Genomic DNA, 22,883 nt, shown 5'->3' with positions numbered 1-22,883 from the left:
CGCAACCGCTGCGTTTGAACCAGTCAGACCCTTAATCAAATCAAAACTGTCCATCTTATATCAAAGCTAACCAAATAATATATAATTCTCTTGCCTTGAAAAGAAAAGAAAACAAAATATATGTTTAATCAACTTTACCACTTAAAGTAAAACGTATTTGTGATTTGCATATATTATGTGTACATCAACCCTTAATTATTAGACTTTTAATATATATTTTTCTTTGTTGCAGAAAATACCTGTTTGATTAAACACTTGGTGAACAAAGTAGAAGCATTTGACACCAAGTTGTTTATACCAAAACAACAAAATATCGTATGTGTGTCCCTAGCGCCAAACAATCTGCATAGACATTTTAACAATGTGAAATCAAACAAATATAGAAATGAAGCATTAACACTAATTGTTCATTCAAATTCAGCTTAACAGAAAAGCTAAAAAATCTAGTGACGAACGCGGCATCTACGTCATTGATTTTAAAATGTTGGTTCCCGAAGGTCACGGAATTGCAAGTGGACGGCAGCCTCTGCCAAATATGCTCCACGGCCAGTATCTCTCTACAGACTACAGATCACACGTGGAACCATTGCGTATAAATGCATGTATGTATTTTAATATTATTCATTTTTTACTATAGTAGATGCGTGCAAAACATGCAAATTGTTTTTTTTATAATGAGTAGTAGTTATATGAGTATCAAAACAAATCATCATGAATCTCTTTATGTACGAGTGGGTCACGATTCCATGTGCATTAAGGCTCACGTTGTAATCGACGAGTTGCTTCCATAACCATTTATATATTTTTTTCGTTTGTCACATTGTAAGTTGATAACATACCCTTGTCTTTGATACTGACTTTTATAGTACAATTAGTGTAATTAAGTTGACAACATGGCTTATATTCAACTGCAAACTTTGATTTGGTTTACAGTTTTATACCCTCATCAGGGCACATAGATACACGATGAAAAATCCATATTGATTTACACTTTTATATTGTAGGAGGAGGTGAGTAGTTTTTTTTTTGTTGATTTTTTAGGTAACAAACATTCATATTGGTATATACCTGGAGAAGAACGTAAGCTGTACTACTATAACCTTTTATTTACTAACAAAAGGAAATTAAAGTGCAAGACATTTTTATATAAAGATGTAAAAATTACAGTACAATCTGAAATATAGTATAGAATATAAAAGTTGATACAATTATAAATCCAAAAATATAGAATTCAATATTTACAATTATGATAATAAATAGAATACCGTCAACATTTTTTTTTTTTTTGAAAGAATTTTAAATTTATTCAAATCAAAAAAACCTGTTTACAAAAAAACCTGCTTCCTTTTCTATACATCAGACTTATAGATTAAACTTTAAAAAATTTCATAAACTCAAACTCTATCTTCTTCCAAACCACACTTCCATGGTCTTCTCATACTTTCTGCCATTTTTCCTTCTCAATGATGTGATTCTATTCCTAACCAACTTGTCTAATCTTGCAATCAAACAAGCTGCTGGCTGAGATGTTTCACCAACCCTTCTCACATTTCTCTCATGCCAAACTGCATATAGCACTACTTGGAAGCTATACCTCAGTAGAAATGTCAGATTTCTCTCATGTAGACCATTTGCCAAGAACTGAATGATCTGAGACCATCTATGTAGACTTCTATTGCCCGCCAAATCACCAATAGTTCCATACCAAACTTCTCTAGAGTAAAGACACTCAAAGAATAAATGGTCTCTAGATTCAGTTGCCGAGTTACATAGCCAGCAGGATGATATGGCTCTAGGATTCCAGCGAAGAATCCTATCACCCGTTGCTAGCCTATCATGAACTGCAAGCCATGTTATGAAGGAGAATTTAGGAGTACCTTCCTGGAACCAAATGCCTTTGTGCCACATCACTCTTGGCGATTTAATTCTGATCAGCTCCCATGTTTGAGACGTGAGGAAGCCTTCCTTATAGTAGCCTGTCTCCCTTTTCCACAGACATACATCTTCCATCTGATTAAGGCCTCGGTTTCGCAAAGCCATAATTTCCTGCTCTATTTGTCGGGAAACAGGGTCTCTGTGATCCCTAGCTCTGTATGTCTGAACAACCCTCTCAACTGTAGAATTTATAGGTATGCCAAGCATGAGACACCCTCTCTCTCCAGTTAATTCAATCAATTTACCCAATTGAGACCATCTTTCAAACCAAAAAGATGTAGTAGAACCACTGTTAATCTCCACTTTAGTTAGCTGCAAAGCCAGCGGTCTGAGCTGTAATAACTTCTTCCACATCCATGATCCAAGGCTACTCTTCTCCTTCACACTCCAGAACGATCCTTTACGTATAAGATACTTCCAAATCCACTGCACCCATAAAGATGATCTTGCAGTCAAAATTCTCCCAATCAGCTTCAAACAAGAGACTCTATTTGCTTCCAAAAGATTTCTCAAACCTAATCCTCCCTCTTCTTTCGGTTTACATACGTCTATCCATGCAATCTTTGCTTTCTGAGCTAACAGTGCCGGGCCAGACCAGAGGAACGCAGAGCATATACTATTAATTTCCTGTATACACATATTTGGCAAACGGAACGCTGCCATCCAGAAATTGATGATGCTATATAAGACGGAACCAATCAACTGCAGACGACCCGCAAAGGTGAGATGCCTTGCAGTCCAGGAAGATACCCGAGCTCTTATTCTAGATATAAGAGGACTATAGTCTCGCACCGTCATTCTTTTAGTTAATAGAGGTAAGCCAATACAGAACATAACCTTTGAAAAATAATCATGTTCGAATTATATACAAAGTGAAATGAATAATTTCATTCATCCCTTCCTCGATATCAATAGGTTAAAATGACAGCAGAAATGTGGAAATTACAAGAAAAGCTGTGCGTCAATTATTGATGAAGGTGGTCTTTTGGAATCAAGTTGTTGACGATTTGACTGGGGGAGGGAAGCGATATGTCCAAAGGTAGAAGTGTCCAAAGATTGGAAAGTGAGGGGCCCAGGAATATGCTCATTTGGGTGGGCTTCTTGTTACCTCACCTGCGGGGCCTACGTGCCGAGAGCTCAACGGTGGAGAAAGAGAAGGGGTCATTTGTCGTGGAGAAGGTCTTCGTCTTCTACGTATCTCTCCACTTCTTTGTATTTGATTCGCATTTAGTGGGTGTGCTTTGTGAAGCCGCATTTTATATAATTTTCGGAAATGTGATCGTAAACATGTCCAAATGACCCTGACCGATGTTAGTAAAACAGTTTACTATAAAATAAAATGTATAAAGGCAACATATGTTTCACTGGAAAATCTAAAAAGCAAATACTCAAGTTTAATATGTCTCTTTATTTAAGTCATATAAGGTGCAAGCAAATCAAACGGGTCTAGAAGAGCCTACAACGGACCAAAGTAAATGTGTTGAGAAACAAACTTGGATTACAACTTGAGAAAATCCAAAATAGTAAATGCTGGTTTAACTTGCTAATTCCCTTGCTTGAAAAGAATGGATGCAATACCTCCCCTCCATCCGAAAACCGCTGCTGGCTCAGGCCTTTTGTGTAAAAGCGATGCGAGACCGACTGATACGCCCTGACCAGGCATCCTCACCACCTCCTGATTAGCAACCGGCTCAGAAAACCTGTTTTTATAGTCACAAGATACTGTAAAGTAAGTTTCCTGTTACTTTAAACTCTGCAAAGAGAAAACAGAGCCCCCCACATAATGAATTCAATTAGTATCTCATGTTTGTGACGTTGGTTTCAACGATTCTTCTTTGATAGGCTTCATATAGTTTAGAAACCGGATACAATTTTGAAACTAAATTGCGTTCTAGTAACAGTTCCACAGTTTATTAAAAAAAAAAAGAAACTAACATATCAAAGTTAGCCATTCTCAGTTACTAATGTCAGACAGCATATGATTTACAATGGTCAAACAAAATCATAGACTTTGGTACCTTTGCACAAACAAGAAGCACCCATCTAATGTATTTAATCATCAAACAATTAAAGCACACAAAAATCACTTACAAAGGAGGAGGAATGATTCCATCATGAGCAATGGAGGAGAATCCCTGCCTTTGCTTGTGCTTAGGATTGGATGAACATATAACATAGACACGTCGACGACGTTTCACCGTCTTACAGAACTCACACAACTTCTTCACAGATGATCTCACCTTCATTCTTCCTCACTCTGTCCAAAAACACCATTTAAAACTGTAACTACACCTTAAAAAAACTTGAAGCACAAAGCCCCACTATTACATGAATTAAAGAGAAGTCTTCAAGCATCTAGACTAGACACATCTCATTTGTGCTGCTTGTCTACACATAAACTTGTTCGAAAACGAATCTGAAGCATCGATCTCTAACTACATCACGACAGATCCAGATACGAAATCGAATGAAAAGCACGGCGAAAACCCAAATCAATAAGAACCCATCACGAGAAGAAGAAGATACCTGCGAATTCGAAGGCGACTACGAAGAGGAACCGATCGATATCCAAATCGGAAATGAAAGGGTTTTAGAGAGTGTGAACCTTTAGCTAAAAACAAGGCACTTGTATTAAATGGGCTTTCTATGGGCTTTGTTATTACTTAGGCTTGACCCGAAACAAAGATACCCGACCCGGAATGGTTAGATCTAAATAAACCGATTAGGAGCGGCGAAGCTCGTCACCGTCGAAATCTCAAGGTTTTCTGCGGCGGAGATGGACAGCGACATGGAGATCTCTCTCGACAGGCTTCCGATAAAGCGACTAGAATCCATCGAGGAGAACGGCGCGGAGCGTTTTCCTTCCGACGTTGGCTACGACGACAAGAGAGTCTCGTTGATTCGGAGAATAGACTTCGCGTGGGCTTTGGAGGAGGAAGACGAGCTGAAGAACAATAAGAAGAAGAAGAAGACGTCCAAAGAGGGGCCGGAGCAGTGGCAATGGAAGGGAATGGTGGAGAATCTGCAGTTAGCTCATCAGGAGCTCTCTGTCATCATAGACCTTATCAATACCGTGAGTGTGACTAATGTGCCTACATGATTATGAATGATCGTTTAGTAATGGATGTGGATCTTTGTAGGTGGAAGCGAATGATGCAGTGACAGTGGCTGGGATGACTAGACCTAAGCCTATGCCTAATGAGATTCTCTCGGATCTTGCTGTGTCTACTGCTACCAAGTTGCAGAGCTACAGGGTAATTAGTAGTTTTAATTTTTCTTAAGGATGGAAGTGTTCTGATAATTGTGTTAGTAAGATACTTGTTAGTGTCCTGTAGGCAAGCTTTATGTGTCATCTTTGGATACTTTTTTTTTTCTCTGCAGCATTTAGGGAAATTCTTCAAGCAATCAGCAAAATCTTTAGAACAGAAAGTCAATCGCGAAGCAAGGTTTTATGGTGCTCTTATCAGGTTCGTGCATTTGCTAATAATTTTTTTTATAATTATATGTTAGCTCCCTTTCTGTGAACAGGAAACCTCTATTTTCTTTAATGGCGTTTTTCAATTCTGAGAAATTTTCTTTTAACAGTGTTTATGCTGGTCTTAAGTTGCTTACAATGTCATAGCTATTAGATAAATGGCGTAGGATGATTACGCTCATAGGTTTTGTTACATGTTATGGCTTTAATAGATGTGTAAGCATCCTATATTTGGACTTCTGCATCGTCTTCATTGCTAAACCCTGCATAGTACAGTACTTCAGGAACATTCAGTTTGTTGTGTTGGGACTATGCCAGCTCCATTGACATTTTTTTTAATTTGCAGAAAATGATAAGAGGACTTCATATTACAGAATATAGATTGTTTGATTCTTGCAAATGGTAATTTTTGCTATGATGACAACCTTATAGGTTGCAGCGGAACTGGAAAGTGAAGCGACAGCGTGTACTTGCTTCAAACGCCAGCAACGAGGGCTTCACTATTGATCTTTCCGACAGTTCAATATATGATCCCGCTTCTGGTTTTCGCCCATCTACACTTTCCACTATTCGTGTAGAACATGATTCAGCTGGTATGCTGGCCATTAATCTACCCCAAGATTCATGTTACTCCCTCCGGTTTGGATTTGTTGGCTTAAACTCGATTGATAATCCAAACGAGTCTGACGAGCACGTTGACTCCACCACCGGCCAGGATTCAATAACAGAGAAGCAGTCTGTAAGTGACGACGAATCTGTTAAAGAAACTCATTCGTTACTAAGGGAGGTGCATAAATCTATTTTTGCTGAGCAGGTAGGTTTTTTTGGTCATTTATCTCGTCCTACTTTGGTATCTTTACTTGGCGGTTTTTCTCACTTCTTTGGTCTTCTTACCAGTTGTTTGACATGCTAAACCGCGAAGCATTCAGTGAAGGTGTGGGGTTCAGCATTAGTGGCATACGAGAAAACTTCATGGAAATGAACATCGGCCAAGGAGCTTCTTTGTTTGTATCTCTCTACCCATCGGGCAAAAACGCCAGCATCAAGAAGTCGGAATCTGCAAACATGCTCATTGAATCATCAGCGGAAGGAGACTATCGTGTGAACAAGCTTGGGTTCCCTAGTCGTGCCAGCTTTGAAATATACTTGCAACAGATTTTCCACGAGCATGCCTTTGGCAAAGCTAAAGATCAGCCAAAGTCAAAAAGCAACAGAGCATCCAATCAAACCGCAAAGGAGAACAACTCTGGACTTCTTGATCATTTCTGCTTATCTTTGGCGCATAGAATCTTCTCAGCTAGAGTTCTTGTGCAACTAGAAAGCGTGGTATGTTCCCGGATGCATTAAATTTTATTGGATGTTCATTCTCTATCAAGAAACTTGTTGTCATCTTGGGTTCATTCCTTTGAACAGGTCTGCAAGGTCCCGTATCTTCATTTGATATCTCATCCTACATGGAATTCTCGGACATCTTCATGGACTGTACTCATGACTGTTCCTCCATCAATCATCCCTCAAGGAAATTCTGAAAGCCAGTCTCCAGATGGTAAGAGGAATCTTAAGACGCAGTTCCGGACCAAAGTGGTGGTGAAGGATGATTGTATCAGTATCGAAGCGGAATGCACTCCCAATGTGGTGGGCTTACTGAAAAGCACTTCGTGCAATTTATTCTCCATGAACAAGTACGAATGCGACTTGGCCGACCTTCCCGTGATAATTCTCCAACAGGTATGTTCAGACACACTCTTCGTATCTTAACATGTGTGATGTGTCTATAGCAAATCATTGATGGAAAATATCTTTTGGGAAGGTGGCGAGTCAGATAGTGTGTTGGTTACTGGAGGAAGCAAGGACGGTAGGGACAAAAGCGAGCAGGGATTTTCTGTCTCTGTCGCTAGAGATAGTGGAAGGGGAGAGAGTGAGCCTTGTGGGACAAGTAAACCCGGAAGATGTAAAGGGATGCATATCATGGTGGCTTGTGATGGAGAATGGGTGCACCGAGGAGAGGAAAGGAGTGTCGGAGAGTAGGAAGTCGTTGGGGCATTTGTCTCTGGATGTGTTGTACTCTGTTCTCATGGATTTGATCAACTTGTGTGGCAGTGGTCGGAATGCTTTATTAGACTGATTGTAAAAGAACAAGACGAGACTCTTTAATTTGTTCACTTCGGAAGATTTTATAAATTTCAATAGCTAGCAAGACTCTTAAATTAAGCAGAAATGAATATATATACAGTATTAATGTTACTTCAGATTTTGATTAATTTGTAAGTTTTACAGTTAATTTATTCCAATTGATGATGATAATGTAAAAAAAAAAAAAATTAAGATGATAATCGAACCTACACATTTAATAATTAAGGAAGAAACGGGGGTGTTAAAAAAAAAGAAAAAAAAAAGGAAGAAAGGGTAGAAAAGGAAACCAGAAAAACTCTAGCAAACGTTTCTTCGTCCTCCGTCGTCTCTCGATCCCTCCTCCCTTCACGTCCCTACCCCCCTAATTTCTGTACGCATCACCATCGCTTTGAGCTTAACTTCAGGTTTCTATTTCTTTTCCTCTTTGATTTTCTGGTTTGCCCTCTCTCTGTGTCGGTTTACAAGTATAAATATGGAGTTTGATTCGCTCTATCATCTTCGAATTTTGCGTTTGTTGACACTTCTTTAATGAAATTTGAATTAGAATTTATGAACAGATGACCTCATCTTCTACAGATCTCAATGGTATCGAACTGATAGGTTTTGATGATTGTGTTTATTTCAGATTTGAGGAGTTTCTCAATCTGATTCAGTGATCAGATACAATGGTAACGATTGATTGCCTTCTCAGATCCATCGTGAATTTGTTTGTTTATAGTGGTTTGAGCTAATAAGAGCTGTTCAATCTTTGATATTTGACAGTCAGCTTTGTTCAATTTCCATTCATTTCTGACGGTGGTGCTGCTTGTGATCTGCACTTGCACTTATCTCAAGATGCAGTTCCCTGCCATTTTGGAGCAGAAGACTGGGTTTGTTTCCTTCTCCCCTTTTCTTGATTTGGATAATTGGATTCACTTTGTATTGGTTCCTAAGAAGAACCTAGAATACATTATTAGAGCTTTGAAACTGATTATTAATGCATTTTCTAGCCTTGAGCTAGATCTCTGCGAATAGTTACTTACTTTGCATTCCATATGGTTCATAAGTCCTAGTGCTTTCTATGTATCTATCTTATGCTGTTGATGCTAAAAAGTGCTTGTTACATATTATGCCCTATTTGCCAATTGCAGGTTTCGAGGATTCTTTTGGAAGGCTGCTAGAATAGGTAGGCCTTCCTTCCCTTTTTGCATCTGTTCTTATGAATTGAGACTAATGATAGGCTTTCTAGGAAAAATAATTAGTTAGTAACCATTGCAGCTACTCATAGTTTAACTTTCATTTCCAACCCATACAATACAAGTTTTTGGACTATATCCTCTAGCAGTTGATGTGATTCGTTTTTAAACATTCTGTTGATTTTAACTTGGCTTTGTTATGTCACCACTTGTAACAGGTGAGCGTTTGAGCCCTTGGATGTCCGTGGGGTGCTTCATGATGGGTGTCTCCATCATTTTCTTTTGAGTCTCAACTTCTCTCAGTGTAGTTTTTACCTTCTTTGAGATACTCAGTTTCCTGTATGCAAGGGTTTCGATGAAAAAGAGTAATATATTCTCTTTTGGATGATGGGTTTGGTCTTTGTATTTGGAACGATCTTTGTGTTATTTTTATGTGAAGACTTAAGTCTATAAGCCGAACTGTTCAACATAATGACATTGGAGCCATCAAAACAAGTTTTTCAGTTAGTCATATTCACAAGAACAAAGTATTGAAAACCAAATGGGCCTAAATATATTACCCAGGCCCATTATAAGAGGTGTATATATATGTTTAGCCTAAACTCGTCCCTTTAAAACCCTAAAACTTCTCTGAGACCTAACTTCCAGCTCAAGATATGGTACTTCTTCCTCTCTGTTCTTTTCTAACTTCATCTACCAGTTTCATCTTTGATTGTTTAGTTTGATCTTTTGTTCTGTTTCGCTTGCAGACAGAAGAAGTTGTGAACTCGAGAGCATATCCTCTCGCAGATTCTCAGTTATCTATAACGATTCTTGATCTCATTCAACAAGCTGCTTACCACCAGCAGCGGTGCTAATGAAGGTACCTTGTTGTTATATTTGTACTTTTAAATTTGTGAAACTAAAACTGATTTTTGTATAATTTTCTCTGTTTTTGTTTTGTTCAGCTACGAAGGCACTTAATCGTGGGATCGCTGAGATTGTGGTTATGGCTACAGATGTAGATCCCCTGGATATTCTTCTTCATCTTCCTTTACTAGCAGAAGATAAGGTTTGTTTTCTTCCTTGTTTGTTTTTTTTAGACATTTTGCTTCTTTTTTTTGTCTTGTCAGAATCAAGTAGCTTTTGTTTCCTGAACTTAGACAGACTTTTATGTTGTTCTTGTGACTTCTTTTCGGTTTACTTGTCCAGTTTTGAATATAGTTTTCCTGTTTTTTTTAGTTCTTCAGATACTCATGAGTTGGTTTGATTAGTCTGTCTAATATTTTCCTCTTGATAAACTTCTCATGATTAAAATAATTAAATCTTGTATATTGTTTTGGTCACTGAACTCTTCTTGTCTTTAATGATGCTGCAGAATGTTCCGTATGTGTTTGTGCGTTCAAAACAAGCTTTGGGAAGAGCATGTGGTGTATCAAGATCCGTTATTGCTTGTTCTGTCATATCAAACGATGAAGGAGGTCTGTTGGAAAAACAAATCGAGCATCTCAAGGATGCTATTGAGAAGCTTCTCATCTAAAAAAAAACTCAATCTCTAATTGATTGCTCAGTATGATGGGTCTCCGTGTATGTGAAGGCTTTGACTGAAGTTTTGTTTATAAGCAAATACCAAATCAAAAACCGTCCATATTCCTATCTCTTTTACTTCTAATTTGTTGTAACGTATAATAACACCACATTGATAATTGATACATTTTATATTTGGTTTCTTAAGAGTATTTACTTGTTTTTGCTTTGGTTCTTAACTTCACATTGTGCCATTTTTAGAAGTAAGAGATAAAATCTGAAAGTGGTATATTATATCAGATGACTACACACCAACACAGTAACAAAGTTACAACTCCTAAGGACTTTTAAAAGGACCAAAGACATTGATAATGTATGGTTTTTATAATATGTTAGCTTCTATGGTAAGAGAATAGCTTCTCTATTTGGCTTCTTGTTCCAACAAGGGGATCTTGTCTAACCCGTTTAATTGGAGCGGCGGCAGCGAGAAGACGCTAACCGTAGAGCTTTTGCTCCTTATCTCCTTCAAAACACGCAAAGCAGCTATAGTACTTTTCATGTGGAGGCTCTCCATGAACTTGTGCTCCGCTTGGACACTCTCATCAGACTCTGCAGCATCAGCAGTAACCGTAGGATCCTCGAAGAAGCAATCGAGCATCGCCTCGGACTCCTTGATGAGCTTGTAGAGCAAGTCAGTAGTGTAAAAGGGCTGCTGAAGAACTTTCTGGATGTAAGGCAAGCGCATGAGATCACCGGTTCGCTTGTCGTACTTCTTCAGTATCTTAACCAATCCTGTGTAGTTCAGAGCACTGTAGTTCTCGAGGAGAACCATCTCTCCGTGGAGATCAACGATCTCTTTCCTTATTATGCTCATCATCTTCTCCTTCGAATCTTTAGCTTTCCCAATCCTATCTCTCAGTTCCTATTTTCACCAATATAAATATTACAGGCTTGAAGGGATAATGGGCTGGGCTTGGGCCCAAATCAATGAGATGTTTTTATTAATTTTTTTTTACCTTTAATCTGATGATGTACTCTTCCTCCTTCTCGACGAAGAAGTTGTTGAACTTCTCCAGCTCGTCCTCCAGCAACTGGATGAAACTGATCTCTTCTTTCGACATTCCGACGGAGCTCTCGTCGAGCCGGAGACGTTTGGTGGGGCGATCTACGCTTTTGGAGTCGATGAGCTTGAGACGCTTCTTGAGGTCTTTGTAAGACAAGAACTTGTCACGCCATTCAGGCAGTGTCTGCTCGATCTGATTGCTCAGGCTCTTACCGAACTTCATGCTTTTTTTCTTCTTCTTTTTGTATGTTTTTTTAATCCTTGAGTGTGAGAAAAATGAGGGAAAGTGGAAATGAAGTTGGGAGATATAATAAGGATGATGGAAAAGGAATATTCGGGTTAGAATATCCATTTTTCGTTGTCTTAATTTCGGGAGAATATCTCTTGGTATCATTCCTTTTTCTAAATCTTTTTCATTTGCTAGCTGTGGGTGATATTACAACACATGGCAACTGTCGGTTAATAATAATTATCCGTCACATTCTTTAACCAACCGGTTAATGTTTTCAAATTGATGAACTTACAATGAATTTTGAACAATAACCAGCAATTGCCTAGTTAAATTGATCCAATTCCATTTTATAAGAAAATTTGGTATATTTGTATTTCTCTATTTTAAATTTTAAAACTATAAATCATCATCAAAAAGAGTATTGATAATCTTATATTTTACTGATATATTAAGTACAGCTCAGATTTGGTCATGACAAAGGACACGTAGGACACTGGGTCTTCGTGATCTATCCATCTCTCCATGATCATTTACGAGTAGTAGTTTGACGACAACCACTTTTGATTTAGAGAAAATATATGAATTTAAAGAATATTATTAAAATATATGCGAGTGGTCATAAGTTTTTGGGGGTCCAATCGATCATGGGAATATTCGTGAGTATAAGAAAGGGTATAAACCTTTGGCATCTTTCTTTAACTTTAAAGCATCCAAAAGGACAACCATTACAACCGATTCGCGTCTCTATTCATATCATTTTTGACCTAGTCTAATATGCAAACTTGTATGTTACTCTTTTCAACTTGTCACCAATCTTTAATGTTAAAACTACTAGTACTAGTCTACTAGTCCAAAGAATATCTATTGAAATTTTAAACATACATAAATAAGACAGTGGGTTTGATGACGCCCAAGATAACATTACTGCGATGTAGGTTGGCTAATTATATTATAGGATTTTAAAAGGATTTTAGAGTATTTTTTCCTTTTTAAATAAATTTATACTCAAATTCGAAAGTCTTATGACATGGTCATGCATCAAGAAAGGATATTCTACATTTTGATATTAGAGATTTATGGATATGATTTCTATTTTCTACATTGTTTTATCCGAGTTCCTCATCTTTGATCAGGTCGGTAATATATTTACGCATGAGGCATGACTTATGCCTCTAATGATCCTGATTGAGAGATGTATACTTATTAATCAAACATAACACAAAAGACATTGTCGCATGACCAATACTTTTTTTTTTTGGGTAAAATATTAAATCAATACTTATTCCTGTTTACTGAGGCTAAATCAAAAAGAAGTTAATCCTTTTCTTGTTCACAAAAATAATACATATCCTTCATTACAAAACTGAAACAAGTCAAAACTACATTTGACCTCATCCTTGATGTTTCAAAGAAACCGTACGAAACTCAAAAGGCTTTCTTCTTGAGTCAACTTTATGAACTTTTTGTTTCAGTCACTTCCCCATTTCCGGACAACGCTTTCTTTAGCAGAGACCTCACTAAAACCATCCTTCTTCCACATCTCATCTGAGCTATCACCATTAACTTTCGAAGCATTTCCTCCCGAGAGTTTGGAGCTAAGAGAAGTCAAACCTTCTCGTGTTCCTCGCAGGGCATACAACAAAGGGTTTAACACAAACGCAGCCATTACTCCACCTTTCGCAACTATCATATACTGCAGTCATTAAACAACAAGAAAAGTCTTTTTATCTTTCTGATCTCCCTTTATTAATGAAATAACAACAATGTCTGGTTAGTAAGCAAAAGGCATACCACGAAAAGTATTGCTAAGAGGGTAATGGTAATCTGCTGTGCTTCATTCCAGAAGTGATCGCCACTAAACCAACCGCCACCACCTCCAAACCAGCCTCCACCTCCTCCTCCATTACCACCAGATTCTTCCCTTTTCTTGATCTCTTTGTCCCACTTGTCAAACTCATTCTTCTTCCCGCCAAGAGCGCTTTCCAATGCTTTACGAGCTTGCTCCTGCACATTCAAGGAAATTATTTAGAGTTGAGAGCTAATCTTTTCTCATTTGTTTTTTTTTTTCCTGAGAGAGAGAGAGAGAGTTAGGAGAGCTTCTCAGAAAAGTTTTCAACTTTATTTAATCAGCAACAGTAAAAGGCAATCAATCAATCATGTTGAGCTCCTACTACAGCTTCCAATTTGTAAGCGAGAAAGTCGAATCATTTCAATTCATACAATTGACTGAAACCCCTAAAGATAAGTAAGTAACAAACCTCCCTCTGGTTGTTGCCACCGGAGAAAAGACAAGAGAATCTGGGCTTGCTTTTGGTAATTGAGGTTCGCAGAGAGAAGACAGAGTTGGAGTCGAGACTAGTCCGGCGCCGGAGGTGGAGAAGAGGCGAGGAAGAAGAAGAAGACGGAGGAGGATTTATAAGCAGCAGTCGGATGACGTGACCCATCTCTCACTCTCGCTCTCGCTCTCCCTTATCCTACCAGTCACGCCACAAATGTGATAAGAGTCGGAAGTGAGGCTTAGTGGGCCTTTAGCGTTTCTGCTTTTATTCAAGTTTCAAGCCCATTAGATTGCTATATGTATGTATATTCGGGCCTAATTTACTTGTCTAGATTGACTTTTTAGTATGTATGTTCTGGGGGATTTAGAGCTCTGGGTTTTGATCTGGGGAAGAAGATTATAAGAAATCTTATATAATAAAGTTGACTTGCCTCTCTCCTTAGGCTATCCAGCTCAGCAAGGAGGGAGGGGCATTCTGCGCCACGTGTCGCCATATCAGACCATTCGCGATTTTTGTTTTCACCCCTCTTCTCATATGTGTATCGAATTGGGCTTTAGACTATTGTTTGGGCTGTAATATTAGATCTAATTATGAGGCAACAACCTTGTGGCCCATTGCTAAGTATCTTCCTCCCCAAAGCTGAGAATCCTAACACCGGAGATCTGAAACTGTTGCCGCTTCAGTCATCCTTCCCCTTCACATCCAACATTACGCTTAACAATAAGCAATCAAGTTCCTCCACTATTACCACTAACTCTTCATCAATGGAGCTTCAAATCTACCTTCTCGACTTCACTCCACTATTCAGTATATATATACATCGCTTGAAAGCCTAAGCTTAATACTTTTCCCTTTCCGATTGCAGAACTTCTGTTAATTTCTAGACTCATGGCGACCTCTCTAATTCATTTCACAGAATTGAAGTCTGGTTGTTGTCGACAAGGCTCCTTCGATTTTGAGAAGCCCAGAATGTTAAGAAAGGGAGTGAACTGATCTGTGTTGTTATGGTCCTTATTGATTCGAAGGTACGACCATAACTTTTTTTAACTTCTTAAAACAGAATATGAGAATCACAATTTTTTTTCTTATGATTCATCCTTTCATGTCACAGGCTATGGAGCTAAGCGTTCGAAGCAATCCAACCTTCAAGTTTGCGGAAATCCATGTGTCAATTAGATTCACAGACCAAACTGTGAACTGAACCCCAAGGAGTGTTTTAGGTTTCAAAAATACGAGTGGCTCATGTCACTAGCCAATACAGATACTTATTTGCCAGGTTTTATTATTGAAATCCCTAAACGATCACTCCATATTATGAGTATACATTTCACAGAGAATTACCCCTAATAGTTGTGTATCGCTGGAGAAATAGAGGCGTTAAAACCATCTACAACTAAAAGACTCAGAGCACTCAACGCCTCATGGCAACCATAAGGCTTCACATGTATTTGAGAAATCTCATGCTTCTATTCAGTACCCCGTTTTACGTATATGTGTGTGCTCTGTTATAAAAGATTATTAACTAATATTTTCCATGCTCGAGTGTTTTTGACAGGCTAGCTGCACCTAGATAAAAAAAAAATTACTAGAATCTGGTGTTGAACCAAAGGGGATCGTTGCAACAAATATAAATCCAAAACTTGTCGGAGGTAAGAAACAACTCTCAGTTACGCTTGGTCCACTCTGTTATAGGAATAAAATTTTAGCTATCATCCAAACCTTTGTGTCCATGTTTTCATATGAAAAGTCCACATAAGTTTCAGAAACCTCTTGATTCACGCTTGCTAACTATATATAGATGCTAGACAGTTTCAAAAGCTCGCAAAGTAATCACTTATGTTGGCTGTTTATTGACTGAATTTTCTTACAGGGAGGCTGTTTCTGAACACTACATCTGGAACGAATTTATATCTTGACAACAAGTGTGGAGCGAGCAGTAGCTTTCTCAAAGAGTAGGGTCTTTTAAACTTCTTTATAGAATCTTTTGCTTTATAATTTCTTCACGGTACTTACGGACCTCTTCTTTAATATTTTCAAGACATTATTGACTAGGTCATTGCAATCAAGAGCACAATCAACGGCGGTACACAACGTGTAATTCTGTCTCTACGCCTAGAAAGGTAGCCTCACCAGTTTAAAATCCATTGTTTATAATTTTTTACAACTTTGTATAATATTGTATTCTCCAAGAATTTCATCTTCATTGATACTTTACAGCGATGTGAAAGTGTGAGTGTTAGTCTGTTCGATAGCCTAGCTTTTGCATTTCATAAGAAATTATAAAGCTACGGTTCGGAGCCAAAAGTTGTGTTGGTCCCTAGAATCAATCCCAAGGTTGTTGGAGATAATATACTGATAATTTGTAATGTCTCCAGCATTAAGAGACAGCTTCATCCGAGTTTGTAGGATTTATTGTGTTCTCAGGCCAGTATATAACTAAAAAACTCACTTTCCGTTATTACTATGCAAAACTGAAAAGGGAATATTTGATGAAAAATAAATTATAGGCTTTCATTCAATACAAGTCCAACACAACAGTTATAGAATAGATTCACTACTGATCAAAAGAAAAACGAATTTCATTGAACATTTATATGCAGTTTTGTTCATTTTGATTTCCAGATTATTAATGGTTTCATTATATTTAAGTTTTTTTCTGTGTAGTTAGAGTTTGGCTCTTTTTTTTTGATTAAATTATTTGATATAAAGTGATATGTAACTAAAGTAAAAACAAAACTTCCAACAAATAATTTGCTATTAAATAGAGTTCAACTAATTTAACAATTTGGTTCATACTTTGAAATATCATGTTTTATTAGTTTATAAAATACTAATTTTAAAAAATATTTTAAATATCATGAGAAACAATTTCAACAAATAATTTTGTTATTAAAATATTTCACCAAAAGTTATAGTAATTTACAAAACGTAATCAATAAACCACTAAACTAATTGAAATTTCATTCAAATATAATTATGCACTGAAACAAATATATATTCTAAAACATCAGTTGCTGTTAAATTGGAAAAAAACTAATTATTATTTTTGGAACTATTGATATAGTATTTAAACATTAGGTTTAATTATCCTGAAAAAACCAATTAGTGTAAAAATATTTAAACTTAAATTTTTTTGAAATAAATAAATTTTTATTAATTTAAACTTCAAATTTTCTTTTATTATGTCAAATTAAAAAGAAAAAGAAATAAATATATACCATAACATTTTTCTGAATCATTTTCATTACTTTTGTATTCTATATACAAAATAATAAACGTTACTGTTATTTGTTAATTTATAGTATTGTTTTTTTATTTTGAATAGTTTTTATAAAGTTTCGTAAAATTTTTAAAAATTTCATCTATAATAATTTTTAGTATAAAATCCCGCCCGTAGGGCGGGCCAACCACTAGTACAATAGAAAGGAGATTAGCTGTTTAATCTAACGTTTTTTTTGTTATTGTCTAACGTTGACTTTTCAAGATTAATGTTGTGAAGTCAACACAAACATTAGGATTAAAATTGCATATCCAAGAGTTGAGGATTTAAACTGTTAATTTCAAATACTTGAGGAATTAAATGATCATTTTCCCTATGTTTTGGATAAAATTATAAAAATAGTGCTTTTGAAGCATTTGATCATCAAAAGACCTTAAACATTCAAGGGAAAAGATCACTCTGCAGATCACTAATGAGTTCATCTATATCTCTAATCAATGGTCAAAGTGGTTTAAAATTGATTTCACTGTGGATTAACCCTTTCATTTGACCTCAGAAAATCTGTGGCTATTCTTATGCTATTAGAAAACTGGAAATCATTTATGTTTTTTGTTGTATCATCATAAATATTATCGAGATTGTTGTCGACCAGCAAAAAAATATAAACCAAATGCACATAAGTTCTTAACTAAAAACAAATTGTGTAATGCCCCTAACAAAACTGGTTGGAAGGACAAGAGCCAAGAGGGTCCGGTCCATATATGACCGGGTCACAAATTTGCTGAGAATAATTCGATAAGGTTAACGAGTACTATACAATATCAGATTTGGGGACCCGGATGGCTTTATCATGTTGTTCCTAATTAGTCAACATAACAATAACAAGAAGCTATAAACATAAAAACAAACATCTCCATCTATCTACGTATATATATTACAAAAACCAATATATGTTGATTACACTTATTGTCAAAAAACAGGAGGTTAATTTCACTAAACTAGAACAACCCACATGGTTTGATTCTCACCAATCACCCTATTCACTTTCTAATCCACATATTATTTAATTTGTCTCTGCTCTTATTATTGCATTGGTGTTAAACACGGTTTACTTTGGGGTATATTAAAGGGTTCTCAGTGATTAATGATTACGATTATTTTGACTAAAGCTTGCAACATATTGATGTTTATTCATGTTGTTGTTCTGTCACCACCAAAACAATCTCGTTATATCTCTTAAACTATATCAACACAATGTAATAATCACTTGTATTGTTGTATATTTCAAATTGCTAAACGATTACTTATTAAAATTTGGCTCAAACACCAGTGTTATTTGTATATAAGATTGGCTAATATAATAAAGAAAACGAACATTGTCCAAAACTTATAATAACCGAACCTATTTTAGATGCAGCTAGGCAAGTTATGCACATGTGAAGCTAGATTAGTTAAATATTTTGTACACTCCTCACTTGTTCCGGTTTCAAAGTACAATCCTTCTTCACATATATACAATTTTCATAAGAAAATGTTATAAATGGTACGTATAGGATGCCCTCCACTTTTTAATTATAGATATTTTATTATATTCTATGCAGTTGCAAACTTTAAGAGAGAATAATTGAGAGAGGACTCATTTGCTCTTCTCTGACGCTTCCTTATAAATAACGCATATGAGCCATTAAAGAGTCCCACAAATACTTTTACGCAAAAAAAAAAAGAAGAGAAGATTTATTAAAAATGAATATGGCAAACGAAGAGAAACCAAAAAAGAAGAAAAGTCTCATGAACTTCTACAAGTTCTCCACCACCACTTCGAAGAAGTCACTCATAAAACCTAAATCCACACCAAACAAAGTCCAGATCCCACCATCATCAGTATATCAAGAAGAGGTATCGAAATCAATCGTGGTCCAGTCAAGTAAAACACAAAACCATCTAAGGAGGGACATCTTCGAGTTAAAGACTACTAGTAATGAGAGAAAGAAAGGTGGTGCTGGTGGTGCGGCGGAGGAGGGGAGGAAGTCGGTGTCTCACGTGGAGAGGGATACGGAGGCGAGGATAGCGGCAGCGGCGGAGATGTTAACGGTGAGGATATTAGCAGCGGACATGCCGGGGTTTATGCAAGCACATGCGTTTAGGTGTGCGAGAACGACGTTAGATAGTTTGGAGAAGTTTAGTTCGAAGCACATGGCTTTCAATCTCAAGAAGGTAATAACACTTCTCTTCTCTTCCTTTTTCGCATTTATTTTTTTTGTCCATTTCTGCTATTCTATCAATTATTTACATGAAAAAGTATATCACAAGAGGCGAACTTTCATGAACAACAATACAAAACTGCGATGCCAAAACTTCCAATATCTCTAAAACATGATATTTTGTTTTTATATGATTTTGTGTAAAAAAAGGATTTACATCTAACCAATGATAGTATCTATTGTGTTTCATATTGGTCACGAAATCGATTTTTGTAGTCACTGGACTGTCCAGCTATATACAATAGCTTTCTTATAAAATATGAGCAAATAGAAGATATTTAAACTCATTTTTTAGGTTTGACATTTAGCAGTTTTTGAAAGTCTCTAAAGTTGAGTATGACTTTTACCTGTGTGAAATTGTAGTCTTAGAATTACTGTATACGGTTAAATAGATGAAATGGGCATAGCAAATTAATGAGACTAGCAATAGCTTGTATTGATCCGAACAACTAGGCAGAAAACTCATTTTCAAAACAAAACATACAATAACTAAATACAAAGCATGATGGAGAAAATGACACATCATACCTCTTAGCCAATTGCCTTGCTTTCATGATATTAAATGTCAATATCAAACACATGAGTGGTGTTTTCTATGGGCTGCAAAACTAACACCAAAAAAAAAAAAATCAGTGTGGGTGTGAAATAAATAATTTTTGGATCTCAAAATGGATGGGAGAGTTAATATTAGGATTAAATAATATATTGTTCCAAAATAGGATTAAATAATAAAAACAGAGTGATGGGAAACGGTCCAGCTAATGTTGAGAAGGGCATCCAAAGGGGTATGACCCAACAGAGCCATGTGGTCCTCTTCCACTCTTATCCCTTTTTTAACTTATTTTTGGATCCCTCTTTTGTCTTTCTCTCAGTCTCCACATGAATGATCGATGCGGCTTTGACTATTAGTTCTCTTCTCCCTAGACATTTAGTAAAAGAAGTTGGATTTTTAAAAGTATAGTATAGTTAAAATCTAAATGTATCTTTCTCTTTGTAGCCTTAAATTAATAGGGTGGTGAAACAAGCATCAATACATTTTGCAATATAGTAGTGACATGCTAACTCAACAGTCAACACATATACTAAATACGTAGCAGAAGGACTTTGAAAACGTGAAAACATTATGACAACTATGAATAATACAAATAATATGGACCTATGTTTTGGAAACATATTCCGAATAAATATTTATGCATGTTTACATACATGATATATTGTTTGTAATATAAGTGAGATTTGATAAATATGCAGGAGTTTGACAAAGGGTATGGACCAGCATGGCATTGCATAGTGGGGTCAAGTTTCGGATCGTTCGTGACACATTCCACAGGTTGTTTTATTTATTTCTCAATGGACAAACTCTACATTCTCCTCTTCAAAACCAAAGTCCGTCCTGCTTCTCCCCATTGATTTTCTTTCTTTCTTTCCTCTTCTTCTCTTTTTTTTTATATATTGTTTTTCCTCTCTTTCTTTTTAGGATGTCACTTATACCAATCATATTCAAAAGGCCTACTGTAAATTCACTATTACTATGTTATCATAACGTTGGCACAACTATACAAGCCTTAGTTCTATTTGTGGGTCGAGTTTGTTTGGATTATGTGTTAATTGATACGCGTGCATGCGTCCCACAAAAAAAATCTCTCGGAAAATGTATTCCTTCGAAGATTGAAATAGGGTTCAAAACCTGAGTAATGTGATTTAAGATTTTGGAATATAAAAAGTTATTCTATGAATTTTTGTATACGGTCCAGTTTATTCTGCTAAAAAGGTTGAATTGCATTATGTATTCTACTATTTATTTGACATACCACTCAAGACTTAAATGTCCAAGAGTGTAGCTTAAAATAAGGAGCTAAGGATACTACTAGCTAGCTACTAGGAGACGAATCCTTTTTGTAGGAAGGATCAGAGCTCCGTGTAGCATAGACAAGCCTTACTACTATATTTGATTTCTTTTTTTTTGAATGAAAACTATATTTGATTTCTTCTACTCTTCGTTGTATAAAGGTTATACTAGGAACGAGACTTTGGTGGTGTACAAGGCTCAATATAAGTGATCACATCGAACATGCTCTTCTCAAGTTCTATCTTTCTCATTTTTTCTTTCGTTCATGAATTTTTCAAAACAAGAAAGCTAGACATACAGACACTAGAATTTAGTAATACCATTCAAACATATATTGGTCTCCGACTTTTAGCACAATGACTAGTTCCAAATTAAAGAATTTGCACCAAAAGAACTCCTTTTACTTGGGAATATTGAAACCGTATGGCAACATATGGAAACCTGGTGAAAAAAATATTTCCAATCGCAAATTAATTAATAACAAGATCTCTTTTGATGAATGTTGAAATATATCAACACGTTGGCTGGCCGAAATGGCTTTGTAATTGACGTTTTTTGTTATGAAATGTTTCACAAACACACAAGCACTGAAAATATCAAATCTATAACAAGCACTCTCTCTTCAAACATCATGTCATAAAACAAAAAAGCAAAACCTTCGCTTTGTTATCCATCATGATCTCGAAACTTTCACATAATGAAAAGAAGAACACACAAACAACCCTAATATAATTATAATAATATATGCATATCCAATTATTATCCATTGTATATATCAAGGGTTTTATGAACTTCCAGCGCTTGATGATCTTCCTCTGCGTCTCCTTCTTCGATTAGACGAAAACATAGAACAGAAGCCACAGCCAGCAGATATTTCAGGGGAAGGTGGATCCAAAGTTGGAGAAATCTCCAACCGTCCACCGTTGCTACGTCCTCCATCAGATGCGCTACGTTTCACTGTTGCCGTGGTGGCAGCCATTGAACCGTCTCGATGATCGTTACGTCGGTCTTCTTTTCTTTCATCGTTACGGATTTCTCCGCTCAAGAATCTGTCGTTCCAGATGAGTCCCGATGATCCTTGTCTCCTGAACGACGTGGTCGATCTTTGCAACGCCATAGTTCTCTTCTTTGTTTTGTTTTCTTTCAATGGAATGAGAATTTGGTTGTGATCATCACAAAGGTTTTGAAAAGAAAATGAAGAGAAGAAAAGAAAAAAACATATTAAGTTTCAACAAAAAAAAGAGAGAAAAAAACAAGAATTATTATGGGAAACGGTTTTTCCTTTTTTTATATATTTCTTTGTTTTTGAAGACTTTGTCATTTTTCCAATTTTCTTATTACGATATTCTTTTCTTATTACGGTTTCCACATTTGTGGTTAAACTGACAATTTCTAGGAAAGTTAGATTCATTTTACCAAAAATAGGGGAAACCGAAGAACATAACTTACCGTCTGTTTTTTTGATATGTCCTAATTGCTGAAGGAAATAAAACTGTCACTATCATCCCAAAACGATTTATAAAAAGAAAAGTTTTTAGGTATAAGATTGGACGACATGCGTTTCGTGTCCTAACGATTTTACTTTGATTTGCGCGGGTCAACAAAATGATAATCTCAATTATCAATTTTCCTAAATATATATGAATAAACAACATGTATTATATATTAATATTTCTGATAACCATTATTTTAGAACTTTAGAATATTTGTTCTTTTAGATAATCAATTCTTTGACAAAAAAAAAAAAAAGAGAAT

General features: G+C 36.2%; 8 protein-coding genes across 18 annotated transcripts; 4 read left to right on the top strand and 4 right to left on the bottom strand.

The window, feature by feature from the left end:
- Nucleotides 1-40: 40 nt before the first annotated feature.
- LOC103856431 (putative ribonuclease H protein At1g65750) lies at nt 41-4,682 on the bottom strand. 4 transcript variants are annotated; one of them, XM_033288737.1, is made up of 3 exons: nt 4,462-4,505; nt 4,027-4,192; nt 41-3,635 (listed from the first exon to the last, which is right to left on the bottom strand). In XM_033288737.1, exon 3 carries the CDS (start codon nt 2,767-2,769, stop codon nt 1,402-1,404), a length of 1,368 nt encoding a protein of 455 aa, XP_033144628.1. In that variant the 5' UTR covers nt 2,770-3,635; nt 4,027-4,192; nt 4,462-4,505; the 3' UTR covers nt 41-1,401. The 4 variants fall into 4 exon arrangements, with proteins under 4 accessions (XP_033144628.1, XP_009131783.1, XP_033144629.1 ...); XM_009133535.3 differs by having other exon boundaries at nt 3,314-3,635; nt 4,462-4,682; XM_033288738.1 differs by having other exon boundaries at nt 3,314-3,635; nt 4,027-4,188; nt 4,459-4,538.
- On the top strand, nt 4,646-9,144 carry LOC103856430 (mediator of RNA polymerase II transcription subunit 17). The gene is made up of 11 exons (XM_009133534.3): nt 4,646-5,008; nt 5,076-5,189; nt 5,317-5,402; nt 5,843-6,224; nt 6,308-6,736; nt 6,824-7,138; nt 7,221-7,947; nt 8,169-8,211; nt 8,306-8,412; nt 8,674-8,708; nt 8,937-9,144. The coding sequence occupies exons 1-7, from the start codon at nt 4,712-4,714 to the stop codon at nt 7,533-7,535; spliced, it is 1,938 nt and encodes a 645-aa protein (XP_009131782.1). The 5' UTR covers nt 4,646-4,711; the 3' UTR covers nt 7,536-7,947; nt 8,169-8,211; nt 8,306-8,412; nt 8,674-8,708; nt 8,937-9,144.
- On the top strand, nt 7,772-9,229 carry LOC103856429 (protein kish). The gene is made up of 5 exons (XM_009133533.3): nt 7,772-7,947; nt 8,169-8,211; nt 8,306-8,412; nt 8,674-8,708; nt 8,937-9,229. Exons 2-5 carry the CDS (start codon nt 8,209-8,211, stop codon nt 9,002-9,004), a joined length of 213 nt encoding a protein of 70 aa, XP_009131781.1. The 5' UTR covers nt 7,772-7,947; nt 8,169-8,208; the 3' UTR covers nt 9,005-9,229.
- A 217-nt stretch (nt 9,230-9,446) lies between these two features.
- LOC103856428 (NHP2-like protein 1) lies at nt 9,447-10,419 on the top strand (the record flags this gene model as incomplete). The annotated part of the gene is given in 4 exon segments (XM_033286086.1): nt 9,447-9,565; nt 9,567-9,580; nt 9,666-9,769; nt 10,076-10,419. Coding segments are annotated over 4 exon segments (399 nt in total), but the record flags the coding sequence as incomplete, so codon positions are not given.
- A 69-nt stretch (nt 10,420-10,488) lies between these two features.
- Nucleotides 10,489-11,738, bottom strand: LOC103856427 (SPX domain-containing protein 1). The gene is made up of 2 exons (XM_009133531.3): nt 11,241-11,738; nt 10,489-11,146 (listed from the first exon to the last, which is right to left on the bottom strand). The coding sequence occupies exons 1-2, from the start codon at nt 11,679-11,681 to the stop codon at nt 10,646-10,648; spliced, it is 942 nt and encodes a 313-aa protein (XP_009131779.2). The 5' UTR covers nt 11,682-11,738; the 3' UTR covers nt 10,489-10,645.
- Nucleotides 11,739-12,784: 1,046 nt separating this feature from the next.
- On the bottom strand, nt 12,785-14,040 carry LOC103856426. The gene is made up of 3 exons (XM_009133529.3): nt 13,778-14,040; nt 13,311-13,523; nt 12,785-13,212 (listed from the first exon to the last, which is right to left on the bottom strand). Exons 1-3 carry the CDS (start codon nt 13,961-13,963, stop codon nt 12,988-12,990), a joined length of 624 nt encoding a protein of 207 aa, XP_009131777.1. The 5' UTR covers nt 13,964-14,040; the 3' UTR covers nt 12,785-12,987.
- A 208-nt stretch (nt 14,041-14,248) lies between these two features.
- On the top strand, nt 14,249-20,876 carry LOC103856424. Of its 8 annotated transcripts, none has more exons than XM_033288743.1 (6): nt 14,249-14,605; nt 14,715-14,823; nt 14,910-15,447; nt 15,669-15,750; nt 15,837-19,232; nt 20,531-20,876. In XM_033288743.1, exons 5-6 carry the CDS (start codon nt 18,762-18,764, stop codon nt 20,687-20,689), a joined length of 630 nt encoding a protein of 209 aa, XP_033144634.1. In that variant the 5' UTR covers nt 14,249-14,605; nt 14,715-14,823; nt 14,910-15,447; nt 15,669-15,750; nt 15,837-18,761; the 3' UTR covers nt 20,690-20,876. The 8 variants fall into 8 exon arrangements, with proteins under 8 accessions (XP_033144634.1, XP_033144636.1, XP_033144638.1 ...); XM_033288745.1 differs by having other exon boundaries at nt 14,249-14,823; nt 14,910-15,074; nt 15,149-15,447; XM_033288747.1 differs by having other exon boundaries at nt 14,249-14,823; nt 14,910-15,242; nt 15,354-15,447.
- Nucleotides 20,690-22,664, bottom strand: LOC103856421 (uncharacterized protein At1g15400). The gene has a single exon (XM_033288751.1). The coding sequence runs from the start codon at nt 22,243-22,245 to the stop codon at nt 21,913-21,915; it is 333 nt and encodes a 110-aa protein (XP_033144642.1). The 5' UTR covers nt 22,246-22,664; the 3' UTR covers nt 20,690-21,912.
- Between the last annotated feature and the right edge of the window lie 219 nt (nt 22,665-22,883).

This window comes from Brassica rapa, chromosome A03 (assembly GCF_000309985.2).
Source record: "Brassica rapa cultivar Chiifu-401-42 chromosome A03, CAAS_Brap_v3.01, whole genome shotgun sequence".
Classification (NCBI taxonomy): domain Eukaryota; kingdom Viridiplantae; phylum Streptophyta; class Magnoliopsida; order Brassicales; family Brassicaceae; genus Brassica; species Brassica rapa.
The sequence above is the reverse complement of the archived record's forward strand: the minus strand, read 5'-3'. Positions and strand labels throughout refer to the sequence as shown.